This window comes from Chiloscyllium plagiosum, unplaced genomic scaffold (assembly GCF_037043375.1).
Source record: "Chiloscyllium plagiosum isolate Xiang-an unplaced genomic scaffold, Cpla_swu_hap1 HiC_scaffold_42, whole genome shotgun sequence".
NCBI lineage: Eukaryota > Metazoa > Chordata > Chondrichthyes > Orectolobiformes > Hemiscylliidae > Chiloscyllium > Chiloscyllium plagiosum.
The window spans coordinates 8,236,797-8,260,548 of record NW_028270180.1 but is presented as its reverse complement, the minus strand read 5'-3'; the positions used below and the strand labels follow the sequence as shown (position 1 = coordinate 8,260,548).

The following is a 23,752-nucleotide window of genomic DNA, read 5'->3' as shown; positions in this document are numbered from 1 at the left end:
CCGGGCTGATTACCAGTCTGGTGAACTGTATTGTAGACATTTTATTTATCGTTGATTCCTGGGTTGGAAGTTGGATGTGGAGCTTCTAGCCCAGGAGTAGGGACATAGAGAAAGAAGACCTTGTAACTCAAAATTGTAAGGAGAAATAAGTTGAGATGAGGACACATTTTTAAAAAAACAGAATGTGAACTCTTGTGGTGCATGGAACTAAATCATGACAAGAGTCAATGCGTCGTAACGCATTCAAAACAGTTAATTCGGGGGAAAAAGAATTGAACAACTGAACTGAAGTGTGGGGACTGTTCAGTGGGTTTATGACCTTGCCTGCAGTGCAGACTAGTCCAGGTTCTGCATGATTAGTCCATTAGTTACAGCTGACACGGCAGAACAGCAAACATTTGGCTGTGACCCTTTGCTAATTGTTAGGGTTATGCTTTAGAGAGAGAGGAAAATACACTCCGACTTCTTTGATCATCAGAGATGGTAGTAATGAAAACTTCATGGGTGACACAATCTGTGTTTTAACAATTTTCCCAAGAGTACTTGTTATTTGCATTTGAAAAGGGACCATCTAACCTGTGTCTGTGGAGACGATACTGACTGACCCATCTCTCTCTCTCTCTCCCCACAAAGCAAGTAATTGAGTTTATCCCTCAGTTTGCCCTCCTTTCAGTGAGGGTGTGTAATTCAACTCTTACACAAATATTTACACAAGGTTCTGGAATGTCTTCTTCAAACTCTCAACCTTGTGCCATTTATCTCCGGTGACAAGGTATTTATTGTTTCAGAGTCCTTCAGGAAACAGAATCTTGTGTAAAAAGTGCTCCTGCTTGTCTTCAAAGCTTTTGTTTATGCAGCACCTTTGTTGGCCCCCAAGTTGTGCCAAAACATTTTAAAGTCATCTTCGAGACGTGACAGCTATGGGTTAATCTGCTTTTGATGATGTTGAGTTTTCAAGATAAGATAGACATCCAAAGCTATCCTCCCAGTATCCCTGTCCAATACTGTCTACTGGAGTTTAATTCAGGTTCCATCATGAATCCTTTTGGGACCATTTCACCCTCATCCCTCCATACTGCGTTGGAATGGCAGCTGGGGTTTCTGTGTTCAAGTCTCTTGGGTAGCTGGGTAAGTACATGAGGGAGGAATAAGTCGGAGGATGGGAGAGACTGGAAGGTGTCTCATGTGGAGGGCAACTGTTGGAATTGGTCAGTTGAGTTGAATAGCTTGTGTTGTAGCTGTTATTTAGGAAGGTGTGTAAATTTGTTGATCTTTAATTCCTCATGTTTAAATCATAGGAACATTGGACCAGGATAAAGCCATTTGGCCCACTGAGCCCATTCTGTCATAAATCACATCATGGTTGATCTACATTGACACCATTTACTTGCACTATCTCCATCTCTCAAGATCTCTTTGAAAATCTATTAATCTCTGTCGTAAATATACTCAATGTCTGAGCCTCCACGTCTCTATGGGCTGGAGTATTCACTACATTCTGAGTGAAGAGATCCTCCCCTCCCCCACCACCTCTGCCTTATTCCCAGATGATGTCCTCTGGTTCTAGGTACCCCAGCCAATAGAAGCATCCTTCCTGCATTAACCCTGTGGAACCCAGTAAATAATTTCATCTGAAGACTACAAAATAATACTCGTAGAAGCATCTCTTTCCCCTTGTGAACAGCCAATTTAATGTTCTACCAAAAGTCAGGATGGGAAGTGATGGTCTAATGATATCATCACTGGACTGTTAAGCCAGAGGCCCAAGTCATGTTCTGGGGACCTGGCTTTGAATCCTGCCACCGCAGATGTGGAATTTGAATTCAATTTTGTTAAAAAATGGAATAAAGAATCTAATGATTAATCCAATCCAGAAAAACTCAACTGATTCGCTAATGTCCTTTATGAATGGAAGCTTCCATCCTTACCTGTTTCATCTACATGTGACTCCAGACCCACAGTAATGTGGTTGACTCTTAACTGCCCTCTGGGCAATTAGGGATGGGCAATAAATATTATCTAGCCAAAGACACCCACATCCCATGAATGAATTGAAAGAAGCGGTAATTCTGAATGCGATGTCCCATTGTCTTTTTTTTAAAAAAAGAATAATCCTTGATCTCACCTTGTGTTACTGTCATTCCAGATCACAGACAACTGGAAATTTCCAGCTCTCTCCAGGCATTTTCCTATTTATTCAGAATTTAAAAAAACTTCCTCGTTTTGTATTCTTCTTCTCGTACTGACACCGATAGCTGAATTAATGGGCAAGTTAGCAACCTGGAGCTATGTCACCAACTCTGCACTTGCATCATGACATCCCCTGCACATCACCCAAGTACTGTATAATGTTAATGTTAAGTACCAACAGTAACAAACAAAGTTGGTTTCATACAAGGTCTTCCATGATCTTGGGGTATCCCGTAGTGCTGCACAGCCAATGTGAAGCTTTGTCACTTACAAAAAAGGAAGTAACATGTCTGGAAAATTATGCACAGCATGCTCCCGAACATGGATGGTTCTGCTGATCAAACATGATCATCTTGCGCAATATGTTGAGGCAGCCTTCAACTGGCTGCATCTGCCCATGACTAGATGTGAAAGGTGATTGATCGCTAAGAATTCTTCCTTTTTTCTTCCCTTGGTGTGAGTGGCTTGTGTTTCCTTCTCCATTTATTATAATGACATTTAATCTCCTGCTCATCTAATTAAATACCTCAAACTTTGATCGACCACTTCCTCCAGAAACAGAGAGTGAATCTGGCTCTAAATATGGCAGTCAGTGACTCAGAGTCATTTTGCCGGATGTCACAAACATTACAAATACAATTGAGCTAGTATATTTCAGCGTTCTGGTTTTATTGTCATGAAGTTAATTCTGCATTTTAGTGATCATTGTAATTTTGGCGTAACATATGATTACTGGACTTGGAAGCCATTCTCTAAAGTATCTCCTTACTGTAAAATCTTTTGAATCTAATTGCTTTAAATGGAACAAACCCTCCTTGTTATATTCACAAGTCGGGTCATGTTGAGTGTATTTTAGCATACTGTGTGTCTATATGAAACCATTGATCCTGCAATAGATAGGTTTGGCAATAAAGTGGACCGGCTATTTAACTGTGTGTGTCCCCAGTGTGAAGTTGGACTTGGAGGTGTTAAGCATAACTTGTAAGAGAAGGAGAGAGAGAGAGAAAACGTGGAGAAAACCATTTGTCAAGGGGAGCTTTTGTACTTGACAGCTTTGGTCATTAATCCAGATCAGTCGTGCAAGGCACCACAGGACAACAGACTAAGGATCTGAACAACTTGTGCATTGGCTTGTTGACCAAGGGAGATACAGTGCAAAGAATGGATTTCAGGAATGATTCTTTGGACGTTGACGAGCCCGATTTCCTGGAGTACTCGGACTGGTACATTGACGATCGTTTGGATCCCACCACCCCTCCTGCTGAGTATGCTTTTCATTTTGACTCTGTTCTTAATTTCAGTTTATTTTTCCTTTAACTGTGACAAGTACTTATCACTATTTATTTGTTTGTTTTGTTCTGTAGTGTAACGTCCTGTGATCCCACTATCCCTGTTGAGTTGTATCATATGTGTGCCGCAGGGGTGTCTGTAAGTTTTACCTCTCTTTACTCCATTCGGCTCTTAGTGTGTGCTTTATAGCAAATGTCTTTGATTCTCGAGTCAACTTTTCCCATTTCAAGTGAGACAGATAAGCAAACAAGAAGCATCGAGTCATTTCGATGTTTTAAAAGAAAAGGTTTGGTCAACTTCTTCTGTCAGTTGTGGGGCAATTTTTTTTACTGTTTTGACATTGCGTTGCAAGATTTTAAACTTCATTGCTTCTGTCTCTCTTGGTGCAGCACTGAGGAACTGCTGCACTGCCAGAGGTGCCATCTCCAAAGACAATGGCTACACTGGTAATTCAGAGATCCAGGATAATGCACTGGGGTCATGGGTTCAAATCCTAGCAAGGCAGCTAGTGGAATTTAAATTAAGTTGATACAGTCTTGAATATAAGATTATTCTCCATTTCATAGTCGCTACTATCATCAATTGGCTTTTTTAAAAATATCTGGTTCACCAGTGTCCTTACTTACATGTAACTCCTGACCCACAACAATGTGGTTGACTCTTGACTTCCCTCTAAATTCACTAGCATTGAAGGAAATTGAGGATGTATAAATTCTGGCCTAGTCAACAGTGACAATATTCCATGAAGGAATGCTGTCACATCCTGGGCTCCCTAGTTATGAAAAGAGGTGTTTTTTTTAAAGAACAGCAAGTCTTACGTTTCCAGTCCTCAGAAAGGCTTTCACCATGAACAGCAGAGATTGAAAGTCTCTCGCTGATTTTCTTTCTCCCCTTTCGCAACCAGTCTGATTTGAAATTAAAATTGGTGAGGGACGTTTGGAGTGCGGGACCCCTCGCTGAGGTGGGAATATTAAACAGGACTCTGTTCAGATTAACCCACACTATCACCAGGAGTAGAGGCTTCAAATTAGCAACAGAGGGGAAACTGATGCTGAAATGAATTACCTTGTTTGGGAAAGTGGCATGGGATCTGATGGTTAACTAATCTGGACTATTTCTGATGGATTTGGGGGCAGGGGAGGGGGCAGGGGTGGGGGTGGGGAAGAGGAGTGTTGGTGGTGGAAGGGGAGGTTAGGACTCCTTGTCCTTCTAGGACTTAAAAAAAAGATTTATAAGGATGTCACCGAGACTGGAAATTTGGAGCTCTAGGGAAAGGCTGGGGCTACTTTCTCTGGAACGTCGGAGGCTCAGGGGTGACCTTATAAAGGTTTATAAAATCATGGGGAACATAGATAAGTTGAATAGCAAAGTCTTTTCCTTAGGCTAGGGGAGTCCAAAACTAGAGGGCACAGGTGAGAGGGAAAAAAATTTATAAGGGACCTAAGGGGCAACTCTTTTGTTCAGAGGGTGGTGCATGTATGGAATGAGCTGCCAGAGGAAGTGGTGAAGGCTGGTACAATTACAATATTTAAAAGGCATCTGGATGGGTATATGAATAGGAACGGTTCAGAGGTCTATAGGCCAAGCAAATGGTTTAGTTTAGAAAACCTGGTCAGTATGGAAGAGTTGGGCCGAAGGGCCTGATTCAGTGTTGTATGACTGACTAGGAGGCATTGTTTTCAAAATTTGAGCCAGGCTGGATTTAGGGAATACCTTTACACATGAAGGAAAAGACTGCAATTTGCAACCCTCTTGTGCAGACTGCAAGCAAAGTTGTGATGTTTGATAAATTTTGGTTTACCATAGAGCTTTGGGGATGTTATGGAAAGGCCCTTTTTGGTTGCAGATCGATCATTATCTCATTGAATGGATGTTGGAACAGGCCTGTTGCCATATTTTGACTGTTTGTTTGAATGATCTGTTCCTGCATGAGACCCTTCAGCCGGGGTCTAGGTGCTCCATAAGGGACTGAGAATCCTTGTTTTCTTTCAGCTTGTTGTGCTGGTGTTCCTGTCCTTCTTTGTCAAGCGGAGCCGACTGTGCAGGACCTGCTGCAGTGGAGCGCCTGGTCTGTTGCAGTTAAGTGTCTGCTGGCATTCTGATCCCCTGGGTCAGTGTTTGAACCCTAAGTGAACTCGCCTTCAGGCTTCCTCAGGTCAAACATTTGCAGTAAATACGTCACTGTGTTAAGTGTGCTGGGCATTCAGTACTGAGAGCTCTCCTACTTTGCAATGTTTATCCCAGTGTCTTTCAGTCTGGGTTTTTCTGCTGTCAACCTCATCCACCAGCTGAGGTTACTATGGAGATCACCTTCTGGGTTATGAGGCAGCCTCAACCTTGTTTGCGTATGGCCTGATTTGAAACTCATTCATGCTTTTTAATCTTTTTTTTTCCTCCTCCGAGTTCACTATAAGCTGGAACAGTGCAGGCTACTCTGGTTTAGCTCCCTCTAAGACAAAATGAAGTGATCTATTCATAAATAATTCTAATAAGGGGTCTGCTAGCTCAGTTGGCTAGACAGCTGGCTTGTCACGCCAAAGCTGTGGGTTCAATTCCTGCAGCAGCTGAGGTGACCATAACAGTTCCGCCTTCTCAGCCTGGAACCTCACCTGACTTGTGGTGACCCTCACATTAAACCACCACAGCCCTCACCCAGCTCCCTTTTGAGAGCTGTCCTACAGTCTGCCAGGACTGTGGCAAGTTTACCTTGACTTAATTTTGAAACGGTTTGCAGCCACTGTTTATACGGTACCCTCCCAAGACTTTGTGAGCTGCACCCGACAATAATGTAGCACCGAGCCACAGGAGGAGCCGTAGGCAGAGACACAGTTACTGTCCAGGTCTGTGACCTTTCCTCAGAACACTGTTTCTCCTGGAGCACTGTCCGCTCTGCTGAGTATTTTCAGTGTTTATTGTTTAATTACAACCAAAAGAGCGGAGGTGTGCAATGGCTGTTTCTTCCTCTAGAAATCAGCTTTCCTGATGGTATGTTCTGGAGTGTTTCAGTTTTGGGAAGGGTGACAGAATGAGATAATGTGACAGTTCTAATGTTAAACGAACAGCCCTGAAGCAGCGCACGTGCTCCAGCTCCCCTATCAGCAAATGGACATTGAAGGCAGCAGAACCTCTCCCCTTAAATGTTAACTTTCAGAGAGTACAAAAGCAACTGGTCAGATGGATTTCAACCAATCCCAAACCAGTTTATGAAGCAGGATTGAGTCTTGTGGATCTGTTCAAGGTGAATTGCACTTCACTTCACCCCCAGATTCACTTGGGCACCTGGATTAACAGAAATATTTAAATCTAGGGGGAAGCAGTTTCTGCTTCACAACAGTACAAAACGTGGTGGTCTATTATTATAGGAAGTATCCCTATTATAGAGTCATACAGCACATAAACAGCCCCTTCGGTCTTACCAGTCCATGCTGACCATAATCGCAAACTAAACTAGTCCCACCTGTCTGTGCCTGGGCCATATCCCTCCAAACATTTCCTAATCATGAACTTATCCAAGTGTCTGTTTAAATGTTGTAACCGTACCCACATCCATCACTTCCTCTGGAAGCTCATTCCACACCCGAACCACCCTCTGTGTGAAAAATGTTGCCCCTCGTGCCTTTTCAAAATTTTCTCCTCTTATCTAAAAAAAAAATGCCCTCTCGTCTTGAAGTCCCCATCATAGGGAAAAGACAGCTGCCATTCACTTTGTCTATCACTGTCATGATTTTATAAATCTCCGCAAGGTCACCTCTCAACTTCCTATGCTCCAGTGGAAAAAGTCCCAGCCTCTCCTTATAACACAAACCCTCCATACAAATCTTCTCAAAAATGACAGCCTCATTCCTGCCAACATCCTGGCAAATCTTTTCTGAACCCTGTCCAGCTTAATATCTTTCCTATAACGGGGCAGTCAGAACTGGATACAGTGCTCCAGAAGAGGTCTCACCAATGTCCTGTACAATCTCAACTTAACTCCGATACCCAAAGGTCTGAAAAATGAGCGTCCTTTGAACAAAAGATTAGAATAAATTTCTTTTCTTTCTTCCTCTGTGCTTCCATGAAATGTCCTGTCTCTCCATTAATGTTTCAGCCTGAGGGAGGGCTCATTAAAATGGGATTTGAAATCTCTCCAAGAGGTTCCATGGAAAAAAAATAGGTTAATCCCCACTTTCAGCGTGTGATTCTGCAGTGATGACTACAGCCAAACCTTATTTATGAGTTTCTACTGTTTGAGGCTTACCTCAAACAGTAGATGTTTATTCCTCTGCATAGATGTTTATTCCTCTGTCCACTGCCACTAGTATTTAGGTCCCTCAGGAACCACACGGCTTTTATTTAAAGCCACGTTTCCAATTTGCAATGGGGTTAAATTCACCTGTTGATCCAGGTTCCCAACTGAATCTGGGAGTAAAGTGGAGTGGGATTCACTGGGAACAGATCCACAAGGATCAATCCAGTTTTGTAAACTGGTTTGGAATTGATTGAAACTGGGCAGCACAGTGACTCCGTAGTTAGCATTGCTGCCTCACAGCGCCAGGGACCCAGGTTCGATTCCAGCCTCTGACTCCCCAGTCTGTGGGGAGTTTGCACATTCTCCCTGTGTCTGCGTGGATATCCTCCAGGTGCTCCGGTTTCCTCCCACAATCCAGAGATGTGCAGGTTAGGTGGATTGGCCATGCTAAATTGCCCATAGTGTTCAGAAATGTGCAGGAATAGAGTGGGGGGGGCATCTGGGTGGGATGTGGTTTGGTGTAGATCTGATGAGCTGCTTCCACACTGTAGGGATTCTATCATGCTGTGTTAAAGGTATTATATGGATTTCGAATGATTTAAGAATAGATCACTTAATTTCCCTCCCTCATATAACTACCCTCCATTTACACCTCCCTACCAACAACCTTCCTCTTTTCTCTTGTGTACTAATTACCACGGAATCATTCTTTACTGAAGAAACCCCTCAGCCCATCAAGTCAATACTACCACAACTACGCTCATTCTACACTTGGCCAGCTTCCTGGCAATGAATGTTATGACACTTCAAGTGCCCATCCAATAATGTTTTAAAGGTTATGAGATTACCTCCCTCCCACCCTCTGGGTGAAATTTGTTTTCTTCAAATTCCCCTCTAAACCTCCCTTCCGTTCACCTTTAAAAGTGTGCCTCATTTTGTAACCGTGAGACCAGAAGGGTATGGGAGCAGAATGAGGCCATTCAGCCCATCTTGGCGAAAGTGAGGACTGCAGATGCTGGAGGTTAGAGTCAAGATTAGAGTGGTGCTGGAAAAGCACAGCAGGTCAGGTAGCATCCGAGGAGCGGGAAAATTGATGTTTCGGGCAGGTTGCAGGTGAAGGGCTCTGGCCCGAGATGTTGATTTGCCTGCTCCTCAGATGCTGCCTGACCTGCTGTGCATTTCCAGCCCCACCTTCAGCCCATTTGGTCTGCTCCACCATTCGATCGTGGCTGATGTGTTTCTCAACCTCATTCTCCTGCCTTCTCCCCATAACGTTTGGGTTATATTCAAGAGCCTATTTACCTCTTCTTTAAAGACACTGGGTGACTTGGCCTCCAAATTCCTCTGGGACAATGAGTTCTTCTAATTCACTGGCCTCTGGCTGAAGGAATTCCTCCTCATCTCAGTTCGAAAGGGTAATCCCTTCGCTCTGAGATGGTACCTCTGGTCCCAGGCTCTCCTACTGGGGTTGGAATGTCTTCTGCATGTCCACTCTATCCAGGCCTCTCAGAATACTGACCCTTTGACTAAGGGGAACAGCTACTCTCTGACACATGGTAATCCATGAGTTTAAAGAAACATTGACCCTGGTAGTTTAATGCAGCTCAAAGTCATTTTAAGTAACGCATTTTCTCTGTCGCTTTATTTTAATTTGGGCAAATGCTGTGTATTTACAGCCCTGTTGGGTTCCTCGAGCATGACTACCACAGAGGGATTGCTGCTGCCGTGTTTGGAGTGCTCTTCTGTTCCTTGTGTGTGGTCGTCATTGATGACAACCCTTTCCCCTTCATAGAGTCCTCAAAAGGCACCAAAGGTAAATGGACAAAATTGGTTTTAGGAACTCCTTTGGAGGGGGTCAGAAGAAAGGATTAAAAAATACTTGAGTTCATTTGCCTCGTTATTTTATTAGAAACTTTTTCTGTGTTTGTTTTGGGAATGTTCCCATCACTAAATCCTCTAATTCAATATCTTGGGAGGTTACCATTGACCAGAAACTCAACTGGATTTGCCACATAAATACAGCAGCTACAAAAGTACGTCAGAGGCTAGGAACACTGCAGCAAGTAACTTACTTCATGACTCCCCAGGGTCTACAAGGTACAATTCAAGAGTGGGATGGAATACTCTCCACTTGCCTGAATGGGTGCCGCTCCAGAAACACTCAACAAGCTTTACACCATCCAGGACAAAGCAGCCCACTTGATTGGCACAACATCCACGGGCACCCACTCCTTCCAACACCCAGTAGAAGCAGTGCGTACTATCTGCACTGCAGCAATTCACCAAATATCCTTACTTGGCACCTTTCAAACCCATGACCACTTCCAACTAGAAAGTTAACAGCAGCAGATACTCGGGAACACCTCCTGCAGGTTCCTCTCTCAGCCACTCACCATCCTGACTTGGAAATATATTGCTGTTCCTTCATTGTCACTGGGTCAAAATACTGGAATTCCCTCCCTAAGGACATTGTGGGTCTTAACCGACAGCATGTGGACTGCTGCGATTCAAGAAGGCAGGGGGTGATGTATCCATGTATCTGCTGTCCTTCTAGATGGAAGTGATCGTGAGTCATGTGATACAAACTAAACCTTAACAAGCACACTGGATAATTTGTGATCTCTATTATGGCAAAGTGCTTTATGTCAATACTAAATGCTTTTGGACTGTGTTTTTTTCTTATGTAAATGTTTTTAAAAAGAAAAATCAAAAATGTGATATTTACAAGTAGATGGAATTTGGATCTATTGTGTATTTTGCAAACAATTGTGTTGCTAACTTGGAACTGTTTGTTTTTTCTCTAAAGAATACTGGAAGATTACTGCCCTGCTTTATTATCCAGCTCTGTACTATCCCCTACTTGCTTGTGCAACGGTCAAGACCAAATTGGGTTACTTTCTTGGCAGCCTCCTGTCCTGGCTACACTTTAGCGTTCTCCTCTGTCAGAAAGTTCAATGCCCTTTGTCATCCAAGGTAATGATTTACTTTGTTTTCTGTTTATGCAACCATCTTAAGTTTTAATCAGAGATTTGCTCTCATTCCAATTACTGTTCTGACAGAGTTACTATTGTTGCAATGTGAAACGATTGGTAGAATCGCAGTACAATGATCTTTTTCTCTCCTTATCTGGCAGGGGGGTGGGGAGCAATTTCTTCTACTCCTGAATGCTGGGAACCAAGAGGAAATCTCTCCCAATCCACTTTTGCCCTGATTGCAAAGCAAAATTGTCTCTCCGATATTAGCAGTCTGAACGCAACAAGAGCTTGTCTCTATGACCTAAAATTAATTTAGTCTTGAAGCCCCTTTTATTGTTTGTGACGTCAATTGCGAGTGCTATATTCCACGAGGTTTTGTCATCTGATTTTGCTACTGGCCTATCCCCACAATCACTGTGATTGGTTACCCACACGGTCATCCTATTGGTGCGCAGCCATGTTTTTCATTATCCAATTGGATGGTAATTGTCTCCATTACTTTAATTATTAATAGTGTCCACAGACAGGAAGATAAATTTACTTTTAAGATCCCTTTATTTTTCTCCAGTGGTATTGGTAACAAATACAGTCTAGCCTCTTTTTACTAAAGGAAGAATATATTAGCTGTTAGAAAGAGTGCATTGAAGGTTCACCAGTTTGATCCCTGGCCTGGTGGGACGATTGTATGTGGAGAAATTGAGGAGACACTTCAGAAGAGTCATATCTGATTCGAAATGTTAATGCTGTAACTCTCTGCACAAATGCTGCCAGACCTGCTGAGCTTCTCTCGCATTTTTGAGTTTGTTTGAGGAGGTAGGGCCTATTGTTCTCTGGAGCCATAGAGATGTATAGCATGGAAACAGACCCTTTGGCCCAACACATCTATGCTGACCAGATATCCTAAATTAATCTAGGCCATTTTGCCGGCATTTGACCCATATTCCTCTCAACCCTTCCTCCACAGAAGGCTGTGGAGGCCATATATACTATATTCAATATAGTATATATGGAGATAGATAGGTTCTTGATTGTCAAGAGGATCAAGATCATGGGGAAAAAGCAAGAGTCATGATTGAGTCTGCTCCGCCAATCAATGAGCATAATAGCCTAATTTCTGCTCCTATGTCTTATGGTCTTATTCATGTACCCATCCAGATATCTTTTATATGCTGTAATTGGCAGCTCATTTTGTATATGCACCACCCTATGCACAGAAACGTTGCCCCTCAGGTCCCTTTTAAGTCCTTTCCCTCTCACCTTAAACATTTGCCCTCTCGTTTGGGACTCCCCTAACCTCAGAAACTAGTTTGGCCATTTACCATGTCTACACCTCTCAAGATTTTATATTTTTTATACGGACACTCCTCAGCCTCCAATGTTCTAGGGAAAATAGCCCCAGCCTATACAGTCTCTCCCTATAGCACAAGCCCTCCAAGCCTGGCAACATCCTTGTAAATCTTTTCTGAACCCTTTCAATCTTTCCTGCAGCAGGGAGACTTGAATTACACATAATATTCTACAAGTGGCCTAACCAATGTCCTGTACAGCCACAACATGACCTCCCAACTCTATACTCAATGCACTGACTAATGAAGGCAAGCATACCAAACCCCTTCTTCACTACACTGAGCGCCTCAGACTCCAATTTCAAGGAACTATGAACTGCACCCCCAGCGTCTCTGTTTGGTAACATTCTCCATGATGTTCGTATTAAGTGTATAAGTCCTGCCCAGATTGTCCTACCAAAATGTATGGAATAATGAGAGGTAATATCATTGAAATCCTGATGAAGGAGCTGTGCTCTGAAAGCTACTGCTTCCAAATAAACCTGTTGGACTATAACCTGATGTTGTGTGATTTTTAACTTTTGCACACCCCAGTCCAACACCGGCATCTCCAAATCTTGCAGAAATCAACAGGTTAATTGCAGGAAGGTTGTCTCCCTTAGCTAGGGTGTCTACAACCAGGGGCACAGTCTCGGAATAAGGGCCAGTTAGATTGAAGGTAAAAAGGAATTTATTCACTGAGAGGGCGATGAATCTCAGAATTCTCTACCTCAGAAGCTCAGTTACTGAATGTGGTCAAGACAGCGGTCAACAGCTTTCTAACTATTCACGTTATCAAGGTAAAAGAAGATTTTGCAGGAAAACAGCATTGAGATAGAAGATCAGATACAATCAGGCTAGAGGGGCCAAATGGCCTACTGTTGCTCCCCTTCCCTAATTTCCATGTGCCTGTGTCCTGGAGCCTTGGCAATTAGGCTCACTGTCAACCCCCACTTGATGACCTAGTTTGTTATTGTAAGATGATCAGTGTTCCTGCTTAATCAGTTTACTGGGGAGGCAATGGCCTAATGGTGTTATTGCTATAGACTGTTAATCCAGAAATACAGCTTATGTTCTGAGGACCTAGGTTCAAATCCCACAATGGCAGATGGAGGAATTTGAATTCAATAAAATATGGTGGGAATTAAGAAACTTCTATTGTCCATGAATCCATTGTCAGGAAAAGCCTAACTGGCTGACTAATGTCCTTCAGGGAGGGAAATCTGCCATCTTCGCCCGGTCTGGCTTACCTGTAACTCCAGACCCACGGGTTAACTCTGAAATGGCCTGGCAAACAGTCCAGTTCCAGGACAGCTAGGGACGGTCAATAAATGCTGGCCAACCAACAACATCCAGATCCCTCAAGTGATTAAAAAAAAAGAGTTAAAATATTAGAGTTGTGCTTTACTTTTTATTCCAGTGCTGTGCTTATCCCAAAGCTAGCCATCCCAGGTGCTCTTCTTTCATCCTTTAAAACTTTGGCCAGTCCATACAATGCAAGGCTACAGGACTGAAATATATTGTCCTCCCTTTCTAAGAGTTGCTGTATTGTCTCTCCAAGTTCTGGAGCTGAAACCCTTAGTCAGACCTGGCTCTATCCTCGCTGTGTTCGGTCCTAAGCCTCCACAAGCTGTTTGCTTAATGACCGAGACTAAGCTTGTCAGAAGATGGGCAGGAAAGTGGAGGAGATGAGCCATGATATTTTTAAATGGCAGAGCAGGGGCTGAATGGCCTACTTCTACTCCTAATGTGGATGTTAGTAGGAAATCTGATGTTCTTAATGCCTCCCTGTGAATATACGAGCAGGAGTAGGCCGTTTGGCCCTTTGAGCCTGTGACCTGAAGACATCTGTTCTCCCCACCAACGGTGCAACTTCCCCTTGTCAGTGATAACAGTTAGAACTGACATGACCTTTGCTGTGGTTAGATATCCTGGACCTTCCATTATTAGAATGTTGAATGGACTCTCTAGCCTCAAATAGATTTTGCTAATGTTGATCTCTCCCAGCGCACAACTTGTGGAATGTAACCTGCACATATCTCTAAGTTTTTTTTTCCCCTGATCTGTACACTCTTGCTTACTATGATCTGCCTGTACTACTCATAAACAAAGCTTTTCACTGTACTTCGGTGCACGTGACAATCGATCAATCATCTCGAGCTTGTTATTGGGCAGAAATCGGAACAGGTTTGCAAATTTGTTCCTTTGTTCTTCTGTTTTTGTCCTGAATTAAAGAGACTGACCCAAAACATAACAATCCTTCAGTATTTGCAGGGTCATTCTGACATTGACTACACTTCCAAAGTTCTAAATTGGCTATATATAAAGCCCTTTGAAACACCCTGAGGTGGTGAATGATGCTATTAAATGCCGGGTTTTTCTGCTTTGACCCTTTGGCTGCAAGGTAGGTAACAAACTGAAGCAGTTCACTGGCTGCGACTAGAGTGAAGGCAGAGATTCACAAAAATTGTCCTGAGGAGAGAACCAAGGGTGCTGTGAGAAAAAACAATGAGTGGTAAGGGTCTGAGATTCACTTCCTCGGAGGGAACTGGCAACAGGATTAGTCCAGGTTTTCAAGTGGATTGTCATCTTTTGCCACCAGAAAGTACAGGTTTTTGAGTAGAGTCCAAGTCCACACTTCTAGTGAGAGCTTTCATTCAATTACCACGTTCCATAAGCTAACTCCCTCCCGCTGATTGCTCGCTTCCAGTATTTGTACTCAGTTGACGTTTAAACCAGAAGGAACAATCAATAATTTATGCAAAGACCTCAGAACAGTGATCCAGTTTGACCAGTGCATTCACTTCCAAGTATTACTGTTTTGGGATAGATTTCCCATTCCCTTGTTCCATTAGGTTTCAGACATCCCTTTGGAACATATTAATGATAGATTATCCGAAGAGAGAACATTTCTCATACAGGGAGTGAGACCCAGTGAGTTGCACAGACATGACAGACCAAATGCCTCTTTCTGTGCTATAGTCATTGTGATTCTATCATTTTCGGTTCTTAACGTCCTTCCTACTTTTTTTTTCTTAAATTTTGTTTGACTGCCCAGTTGCACGAATACTACTCACTGCTGAGAAGTCTGCCCCAGCTGTTATGCCTGGCATTTCTAAGTCTCATTTATCCTTTGTTGCTGCTGAGAAATGGCAGGACATCACAATCTCTGCCCTTGCATCAGGTAAGTGTTTAAATTTATCTCTGGACAATGTGGGTTTCTGGTGAGGGACTTGGCAATGAGATTAAGTACTTGAGGTGTTGGCTTTATGGAGGTGGATTCTGGGTAAATCCAGGGAACTATTGCAGTCCTGAATAATTAAAGTTAGTCTCATTTCGAATCTTCGAGATCTACCTATAGATTATTTCCATGTGAAAGTTTTCATTAGCAGGGCTACCGCCTCAGCACATCAGCTCTGGATTAGCCTGCATTACCTAGATTAATATTTACATTCCACTATGCCAACTAGACTCGAAACAGAATCTAACCAGGAGGATGACAAAGAAAATGGAGTCCAACTATGCTGGTGGGGGAATGTTTTTCATGCAACACATGGTTGAGGGTGGTGAGGGAATGTTTCTCAAGCAACACATGATAAAGAAAGCAGGAGGAATGTTCTTCGTGCAACATGTGATCAAGGGTGGTGTGGAAATTTTCTTGTGACATGTAATAGACATAGTTGTGGGGGGAATGTTGTTCAGGTGACACATAATGGACAACACTGTGGGGAGAATATTTTCCATGTGACACATGATGGACATAGCTGCAGAGGAAATGTTTTTCATGTGACACTGATAGATATAACTGGGGGAGGGGGAAATGTTTCTCATGTGACTTATGATAAGTATCTGCAATGGACTCCTGTAAGAGAATAAAAACCTTGGAGTCATCCAGGACAACCTAGGCAGCTGCAAATCTTTCTGATAGGAATTAAACATAGAAATATAATATAAGAGGAGGGGTAGGCCATTCAGCCTTTCGAGCCTGCTTCATCATTTAATCTGATCATGGCTGGTCATTTAATTCAGTGGTCCCTTACCTTCGAGCTATGTCCCCAGGTCATTGATCCCTTCACCAAGGTAAAAGGTTCCTCCCTGTTATCAGTGTTAAACTAGGATTTAATTTCTCAGAGTTAAACATTGAGTGATGGTGTTACCTGGCCCATTGTGAATGGTGGGAAGGTCTTACATCTGAACCTGTGCAGTCATTGCTCACCAATCTCTGGTTTCCCCCTCAGTGTCCGGTTGATAAATATTACACTGAGTACTTAAAGATTTTACTGAGGAAGAAACCGTGCAAAAACAGGTTAGTGAATTACTGACTATGTGGTGTGTCTGTGTCTGTGTCTCTCACTCGTAAAATCACAACTGTGTAGGTAGAGGCTATTTGGCCCATTGAGTCTGCACTGATCCTCCAAAGGGCAGCCCCTCCACCCTCTCCCCAAAGCATGTATTTCCAATGGCTTACCCACCTCGCCTACATATCCCTTGACATCGAGGGAATGTAGTATGGTCAATCCACCTTACCTGCACATCTTTGGAATAGTATTTGACTTGGGGCTAGCTCTGGTTTCTCGAGACTGTTGCCACTCTTTGGTAACTTGCCTCATTTGCAGCTGCTCCATTCCACCACTGCCTGTTGCTGCCACCTGGGAGCGATCTTCACAACTGGTTCAACCCCCACACTCTTACACTTTGCAACAAGGATCACTTCACAGTGAATGACATCTGAATCTGTCTGTCTGCCTCTCTTTGTCCGCCAAAGAGCACTGGAACCAATTACACCATCCTGGACATCAATTTGATTAGGATCAGTTAACTCACAATGGGCATAGTGCCAGGTCTGTGCAGCTCAGTACATGGTCAACATTGACTTTCTATCCTATTGTGGAAGCCTGTTTTTTTTGTTTTAATTAGCATAGTAAACATTGTGTTATCCGACATCTCTCCAACCAATGTTCTCTAGGAATCAGAATGTCTGACCGCTCCATTCAAGCTGGTCACTTGCAGTCTTTATGGAAAAGAGCCTATTAATAATAACAGGAGATGACAATCAGCAGAGGTCATTCTCTTGCTCTGCGATGCAGTGATTCAGTCATTGGTCAGTTTTGGTTATTGTTCTCGATCGTAGATATTTCACTTGGAGCACCTGTCGGTGAAACTGACAGTTAAAAATGTCCTTTCTTTGTGAAAAACTGGTCAGATGGTTGTGGTGTCAATGTGGTCTGCAGTTGCATTGGTTTTACTGTAAATGCCTGGGTCTGCTGACTTAGCGCATTGTCTGTCTCCCTCTGTACCAGTGTGTCTGTCTGTTTGTCTGTCTCTGGCGCGTGCTCTCTCTGGCACTCTCTCTCTCACGCTCTCTCACACACACGGACACACACACTCTCTCTCCTATCCAATTGCATCCCATCTCTCCCTCAACCCCTTTCAGACACAGCAGCACCCTATCCTGAGTGCTGTAGGTCCCCATTCTTTGGCATTTTGGATTAACCTGCATGCTACAGAACAAAGAGATCATTACTGTATTCCAATGGAATGGAGTTTTGTGACTTTGAGGTGGAGCTTCAAGAGCCTTGTGTGCATTTTTGTTCTCTTGTATTTTTTCACCCTGTCCCCTCTTTTTGTTTTTAGTATCAGTACAGATCAGCCAAGCCTCTGGTCCAGGATGGAGACCTTGATACGATTGTATGTCTATTTACCAATAGAAGGTAAAGCCTTAAAGCTGCACTTGGTGTGTTGATGCTATTTTTGAGAATTCCTTGCGTTACCTCGGTTCAGTTGCTCAGGTTCGATCGCTCCCAGCTCCTGCACGGTCACTGATGATGTGTATGGTCTACCCCAATGGTTCACTGGGCCATTCAGCCAAAGAAGGAGGCCATTCAGCCTATCATTCCTGTGTGAGCTCTTTGAACAAGCCAAGCAATTAGTCCCTTCGCCCTTAAATTTGACCTGCATGTTTTCTTTTTTAAGAAGAATTGAGTTTCCTTTTTAAGAAATATATATCAGGTGATAAGTCCCAGTGATACTTATCTAGAAGAGAACTTTCTCAGGTTCATTTAAGCTGTCCTTTAAATTACTGATTCGATCATCCAATGAAATGAATTACACCTTTTATTTGTTTACTGTCTTTATCACTTTGCTAATTTATTTAAGTTTTCCCAGGCAAACTATCTTTAATGAAAAGTCCATCACTTTATGAAGGGATGCGGTAGGAATCAGAGTCGCTCCAAGGAAAGCCTAATTCTGTTAGTTTTGATAGAAGTTTTGTTTAAATTCATTTATGGGATGAGGGCAATTAAAAGTCAACCATATTTCCTCTGGCAAAAGTGAGGACTGTGGATGCTGGAAACACTCCTGATGAAGAGCTTTTGCCCGAAATATCGATTTTCTTGCTGCTCTCATGCTGCCTGACCTGTTGTGCTTTTCCAGCACCACTCCATATTTCCTCTGTGGCTGGAGTCACTTGTCGTGCAAATTTCCCCTCTCTAAAGGGCATCAGTGAACCAGATGGGGTTTTCCAACAATCACAATGTGATTTGTGATCGTCATTAGTTTTTTTTTATTGAATTCACATTCCACCAGCTGACATGGTGAGATTTGAACCCAGGTCCCCAGAGTATTGCCTGGGTCTCTGGATTGACAGTCCAGTGATAATACCACTAGGCCATCACCTGCCTGTAACCAACACCCAATAATCTCACTGGCCTGTGGCTGATCACTTCAACTCCCCTTCCCATTCCACCAAGGACATGCAAATCCTCAGCCTCCTCCACTGCCAAATCCAAGCCATTGACAATTGGCAGAAGAACGCCTCATCTCCTGCCATGGGACCCTGCAACCAAACATCAACACTAGTTTCCAAATCCAAATCCAAATCCAATGCTGTGGGTCTGGAGTCACGTGTAGGCCAGACCAGGTGAACCTGCCAAATTGTTGTCTTTAAAGGGATCAGATGGATTTTTAAGATGATGGACAATGGTTACATGGTCACCATTTTAATTCCAGATTTTATTGAGTTCCGATTTTGCCATCTGCCCTGCTGAGATTTGCATCCCATTACTTGGACATCTGGATCACTATTCCAGTGATATTATCACTTTGCCACCCCTTCCCCTTCCTTCCAAGCAATGTTATTGGGGAAATCGAGTGAAGGAAGTTCTTTGCCTGCTTTTTTTCTTAAAACCATCCCTTTTTTTAAAATCTAGGGTTCCGAAGTCCAACCAAACTGGTTCTGTCAATGACTGTGGCTGTCATTTCTGTCTATCAGGTAATTATTGGTTAAAAATTGGATCTTAAATTGGTGTTGCCAACTTTATGTACAGAATTTGATAATTACCTGCTGTGCATTCAGAAATTACAGATGTTGTAGCAAGTTTAAATCTGATCTCTCGAGGTCTCGTGATGCTGTTTCTGAACCCATGAGTTCTAGTTCGAGACCCGCTCCATGACTTCCTAGCTAAGGAAGGTGTGTTCATAATACAGACAGGTTGCGTTTGAACTTGTAAATATTTACATCAACACAGACTGGAAGGTGGGAAGAGGCAAGGACAGAATTCTGTCGAAACTGGGGATGGATACCTCCACTGTCACTATCCATAGCTCTGGGTGACAACATGTGGTTACAAGTGTATGTTGCTGTGCAACCTAGACTCTCTCTTATTTGACCATGTGGATCAGATGGATGCCAGTAGCATGGTGTTCAATCCATGCTCCGGTTGGATCTGGGATCTGCCTCCTCATCCCTAGCCCATGCGGAGATAGAGCCTTTGGCCAGACCACTTGAGGAAAAGAAATCCAGAATGATTGTTTAATTTGGTGCCACGGGAAGAGGTTATTCAAAAGCAGTCCAGCACTTCCCTTTTCCTCATGGTAGATGTTTTTAACAACAATTCAGGCATATTACCACAAACCTCTGGAGCTGATGGGACTTGAGTCCAGCCCTTCTTGCGGAGAGGTAGGGACATGTGGAGAACATTTGGAAAATGCCTTCCCTTCAGGAAGGAGATGCTCATTTGTTCCCAATTAATTTTGCTTGCGGATGTTTCTCTCCAGTGGGAATTGTCACGCTAGACTTTGACCAATCAAATTATGTCATGGGAGGATGGTTCAGTTGGCATTGTGGCCAGCTGCGATCAAATGGACAGAAGAGCCTTCATCATCGAGAGCCATCTTTTAGCAGAACCGCAAGAATTGGGATGGGGAGAGAATTCACTCGTGAGCTCAGACTCAGTACCCCATTGGTGGAAGTGCTGTCTTTTAGAGGCGATGCTAAGTCCCTGTCCGTGGGTGGCACAGTAACTTAGTGGTTAGCACTGCTGTCTCGCACAGCTCAGGGTCCCAGGTTCGATTCCAGCCTCTGGAGACTGCGTGGGTTTCCCTCCGGGTGCTCTGGTTTCCCTCTGGGTGCTCTGGTTTCCTTCCACAGTCCAAAGGTGTGCAGGCTAGGTGGATTGACCATGCTAAGTTGCCCCATAGTGTTCAAGGATGTTGGGCTAGATGGATTAGCCATAGGAAATGTAGGGTGTTATAGGGATCGGGTCGGCTGAAACTGTGCCTGGACGAGCTGCTCTTTGGAGGGTCGGTGCAGATACGATGGGCCAAATAGCCTCTTTCCACACTGTAGAGGCTCGATGATTCTAGGTGCATTGGTCTTCAAAGGAGACAAATTGTAAGTCAGTAAAACCGATTATCTGATAATTATCACTTCTCTGTTTATGCAAGCTTCCTGTGCACAAAACTAATTACCGCATTGCAACAGTGAGGTCCAACACTGGAAATGTTTTGGGATGTGGTAAGTTGCGTTGTATAAACACAGCTTAGTATTAAATGCAGCCATGAACTCAATATGCACTGGGTCAGTAACCGCTGAATGGGTTAAGCCTGTGTGAATATTATAATTGCTCATCTATTAATTCAAGACTAGGTTTCTTTCTCTTCACATTCTTTGATCTAGCTGTCCCATTTCTCACTTCTGATTTTTCTAGGTTTTATATTACTTTTGCTTTTATTGCATGTTAAATAATCTGAATTGGGTATTGCTTTCCCCTACAGTTTGCCCTTCTCCTCGTGTTGTACCTTGTCCCTGTCCTACAGCGGATGCGGGCTGGAGTCCAGGAACATGTATCCTACACACTTGAAGGCTTTGGCGTCAATCTCTCAGAAGATAGGAGTGAAGTTCTGAGTATCGTTAAATATTATATTTGGGTTGTGGAAGGTACGGATTGAGTACTTTTTCTTTGGATTGAAAAGAATAAAATGATCACCGATAATATCTCATCGCTAACCAATACAATAGTTTATCGGGGTCTTGTTGCAGTAGCAGGGGAAGATACAACTTCCTAATAATCTGGCAACAACTCAGAAATCATTTAGATTTTATAATGATTTACTATTCAGCTTGCACGTCTTTCAGAACTCCCTCAGTTTGGATCTGACTGACTTATTACAATTGAACATTAAGGAACCAAATACAGGGCAGTGGGATGTCTGTGCATTCTCAGAATGAGAATAGTTGCTGCACAAAAATAAATTGATCTGCACCAACGTTAAGTTGGCTCAGCTAATTTCCACAGAAGGTTCTTTAAATTCACGAATGAAAGATTTGAGTATTTGGCTTGGAAGGATTCATTTGTTCACTGCAAGGAAATTTACGTACAATTTGTCAAAATTGCAGTCTGCCTTGTGGCTATTGCAGCCTGGACAGTAGGCCCAATCTGGAACAATTGGTTTTAGGTTTGTCATCTACTGAGCCACAGCTCTACCTGTTCTTTTACTTGGAATTATGGCAATATAAGGTAGAGGTTTCTTGTGAAGTGATTGAAACATATAAGACCCTGAGTGGTCTTAACCAGGTGGATGCAGAGAGGATGTTTTGTGAGAGAATCTAGAAGATAGGGGGTGACTGTTTAAAAATAACGGATGGCCCATTTAAAACTGAAGACAGGTGAATTTCTTTTCTCTGGGAGTCGTAAGTATTTGGAACAATGTTTCTGAAAAGGCAGTGAAAGCAGAACCTTTGAATGTTTTTTATGTCAAATGTGGATAGATCCTTAGATGGTAAAAAAACTCGAAAGAACTGCAGAAATCTGAAATGAAAGCCCTCTCTTTCTGATATTCCAAGTAAGGAATAGATAGTGCTGTGGTTCACAAGATGACAACCCAGACACAGGTTGCTCTGGTATTGGGTGCATTATCCAGGCTGTAATGAGCCATGAGCAAGGTTGCAATTTTGATAAATTCTACGTCAGTTGCCACACAATGGAAAAGCTCAGCAGGTCTGGCAGCATCGGTGGAGAGAAGTCATAGTCAACATTTTGGGTTCAGTAACCCTGTTTTGAGGATGGGTCACTGGACCCAAAATGTTAACATGGATAGTGCCTTGGCATGGTAAGGGGATGAAAGGTTATAGGGGGGATGGAGGTGGGGGAGTTGTGGGGAGGCGGGATGTTTGGTCGATGGACTATAACCTCATCCACATTCCCAATCAGTTGAGTTCTAATTGAATGGTGCAGCAAGCTCAACGGACTGAATGGCCTACTGCTTGTTCATGTGTGTAGTACCATTTGGATAATGTCAGAATAGTGCGGCAGGGGATAATTTGACCCCTCCTTTTTTCCTCAACAGTGTGCTACGTATCAGCAGTGGCTGTATCCTGTTTCATCACCCTCTCGACATTAATGAGGTCAATGGTGTTACACAGGTAACATTGAAAAAATGCGATTTCTGGTTCTGTCATCTCACCTGGTGGTTTTCCTACCATTTGTAACTGGTTTAGAGAAAATCTCCCTGCTCATATATTTCCATAGACGCTTTCTCTTTACAAAAACAGCACTGCTCACTAATATTTCAAATGTACTTTTTAACTAGATCTGATGCAGGACATACTTCTGAGGACACACACATGTTCCCCCTCCCCCACCTTCTAATTATGGATCATTTTTATTTTATATTTTCTGTTTGGGCTTCATAGAAGTCGTGGGCTTTTTATTAATTTAATAGCTTTTAATGGAATGTATGTCTTGAACAATAACATTAATAGTTAAAGGTGCTGTGTAGCAGCAATGATGATCCAATTGTATTTACTGAGCACCATTAGGAGCAGGAATAGGCTATTCAGCCCTACTCTGCTGTTCGTTATGATCTTGGTTGATCGTCTAATTGGGTACCCCGTTGCTGATTTCTCCCCATACCCCTGAATCAGTTTAGCCCTAAAAAAAACTATATCTAACTCCCTCTTGAAAATGTTCAACATCTCAGCCTCAACTGCTTTCTATGAATTCCCCAGGGTCACAATAATATGGGTGTACATATTTCTCTTCATCTCAATCCTAAAATGGCCTACCCCATCCCCTTGTCACCCCCTAGGACTTCTAGTGCTGGACTCATCAGAATATCTTTCTTGTGTTTAACCCTGTCTAGTCCTGCTAAAGTATTATAGGTTTCTGAGACCCCTCTGCTCACTTTTCGAAAAACCAGTGACTATAGTCCTAACTGATCCAGTCTCTCGCTCGCTCTCTCGCGGTCTCGCACTCTCTCGCGGTCTCGCACTCTCTCGCGGTCTCCTGCCATCCCAGAAACCAGTCTGATAAATCTTTGTTGCATTCCCTCCATTGCTAGAACATCCTTCCTCAGATAAGGACACCAAAACAGAACACAGTACTTCGGACGTGGTCTCACTAACACCCTGTACAATTGCAGCAAGACATCCCAATTCCTGTGCCCAAGGATCAACAGAACCA

The 23,752-nt window shown here is 43.1% G+C and overlaps 1 protein-coding gene across 2 annotated transcripts in view; it reads left to right on the top strand.

Moving 5' to 3' along the window:
• Positions 1–23,752, top strand: part of stra6 (signaling receptor and transporter of retinol STRA6) — a 51,769-nt gene that overhangs the window by 10,023 nt on the left and 17,994 nt on the right. The window contains exons 2-12 of one of the 2 annotated variants that reach the window (XM_043680297.2): positions 3,261–3,455; positions 3,555–3,618; positions 5,473–5,558; positions 9,388–9,524; positions 10,518–10,684; positions 15,070–15,195; positions 16,250–16,317; positions 17,646–17,722; positions 19,220–19,281; positions 21,066–21,228; positions 22,638–22,713. In XM_043680297.2, coding sequence (XP_043536232.2) covers positions 3,352–3,455; positions 3,555–3,618; positions 5,473–5,558; positions 9,388–9,524; positions 10,518–10,684; positions 15,070–15,195; positions 16,250–16,317; positions 17,646–17,722; positions 19,220–19,281; positions 21,066–21,228; positions 22,638–22,713 — 1,130 coding nt within the window. In that variant the 5' untranslated portion in view covers positions 3,261–3,351. Of the gene's footprint in view, positions 1–3,242; positions 3,456–3,554; positions 3,619–5,472; positions 5,559–9,387; positions 9,525–10,517; positions 10,685–15,069; positions 15,196–16,249; positions 16,318–17,645; positions 17,723–19,219; positions 19,282–21,065; positions 21,229–22,637; positions 22,714–23,752 lie in introns of both variants that reach the window. The other variant, XM_043680296.2, reaches the window with a different exon arrangement.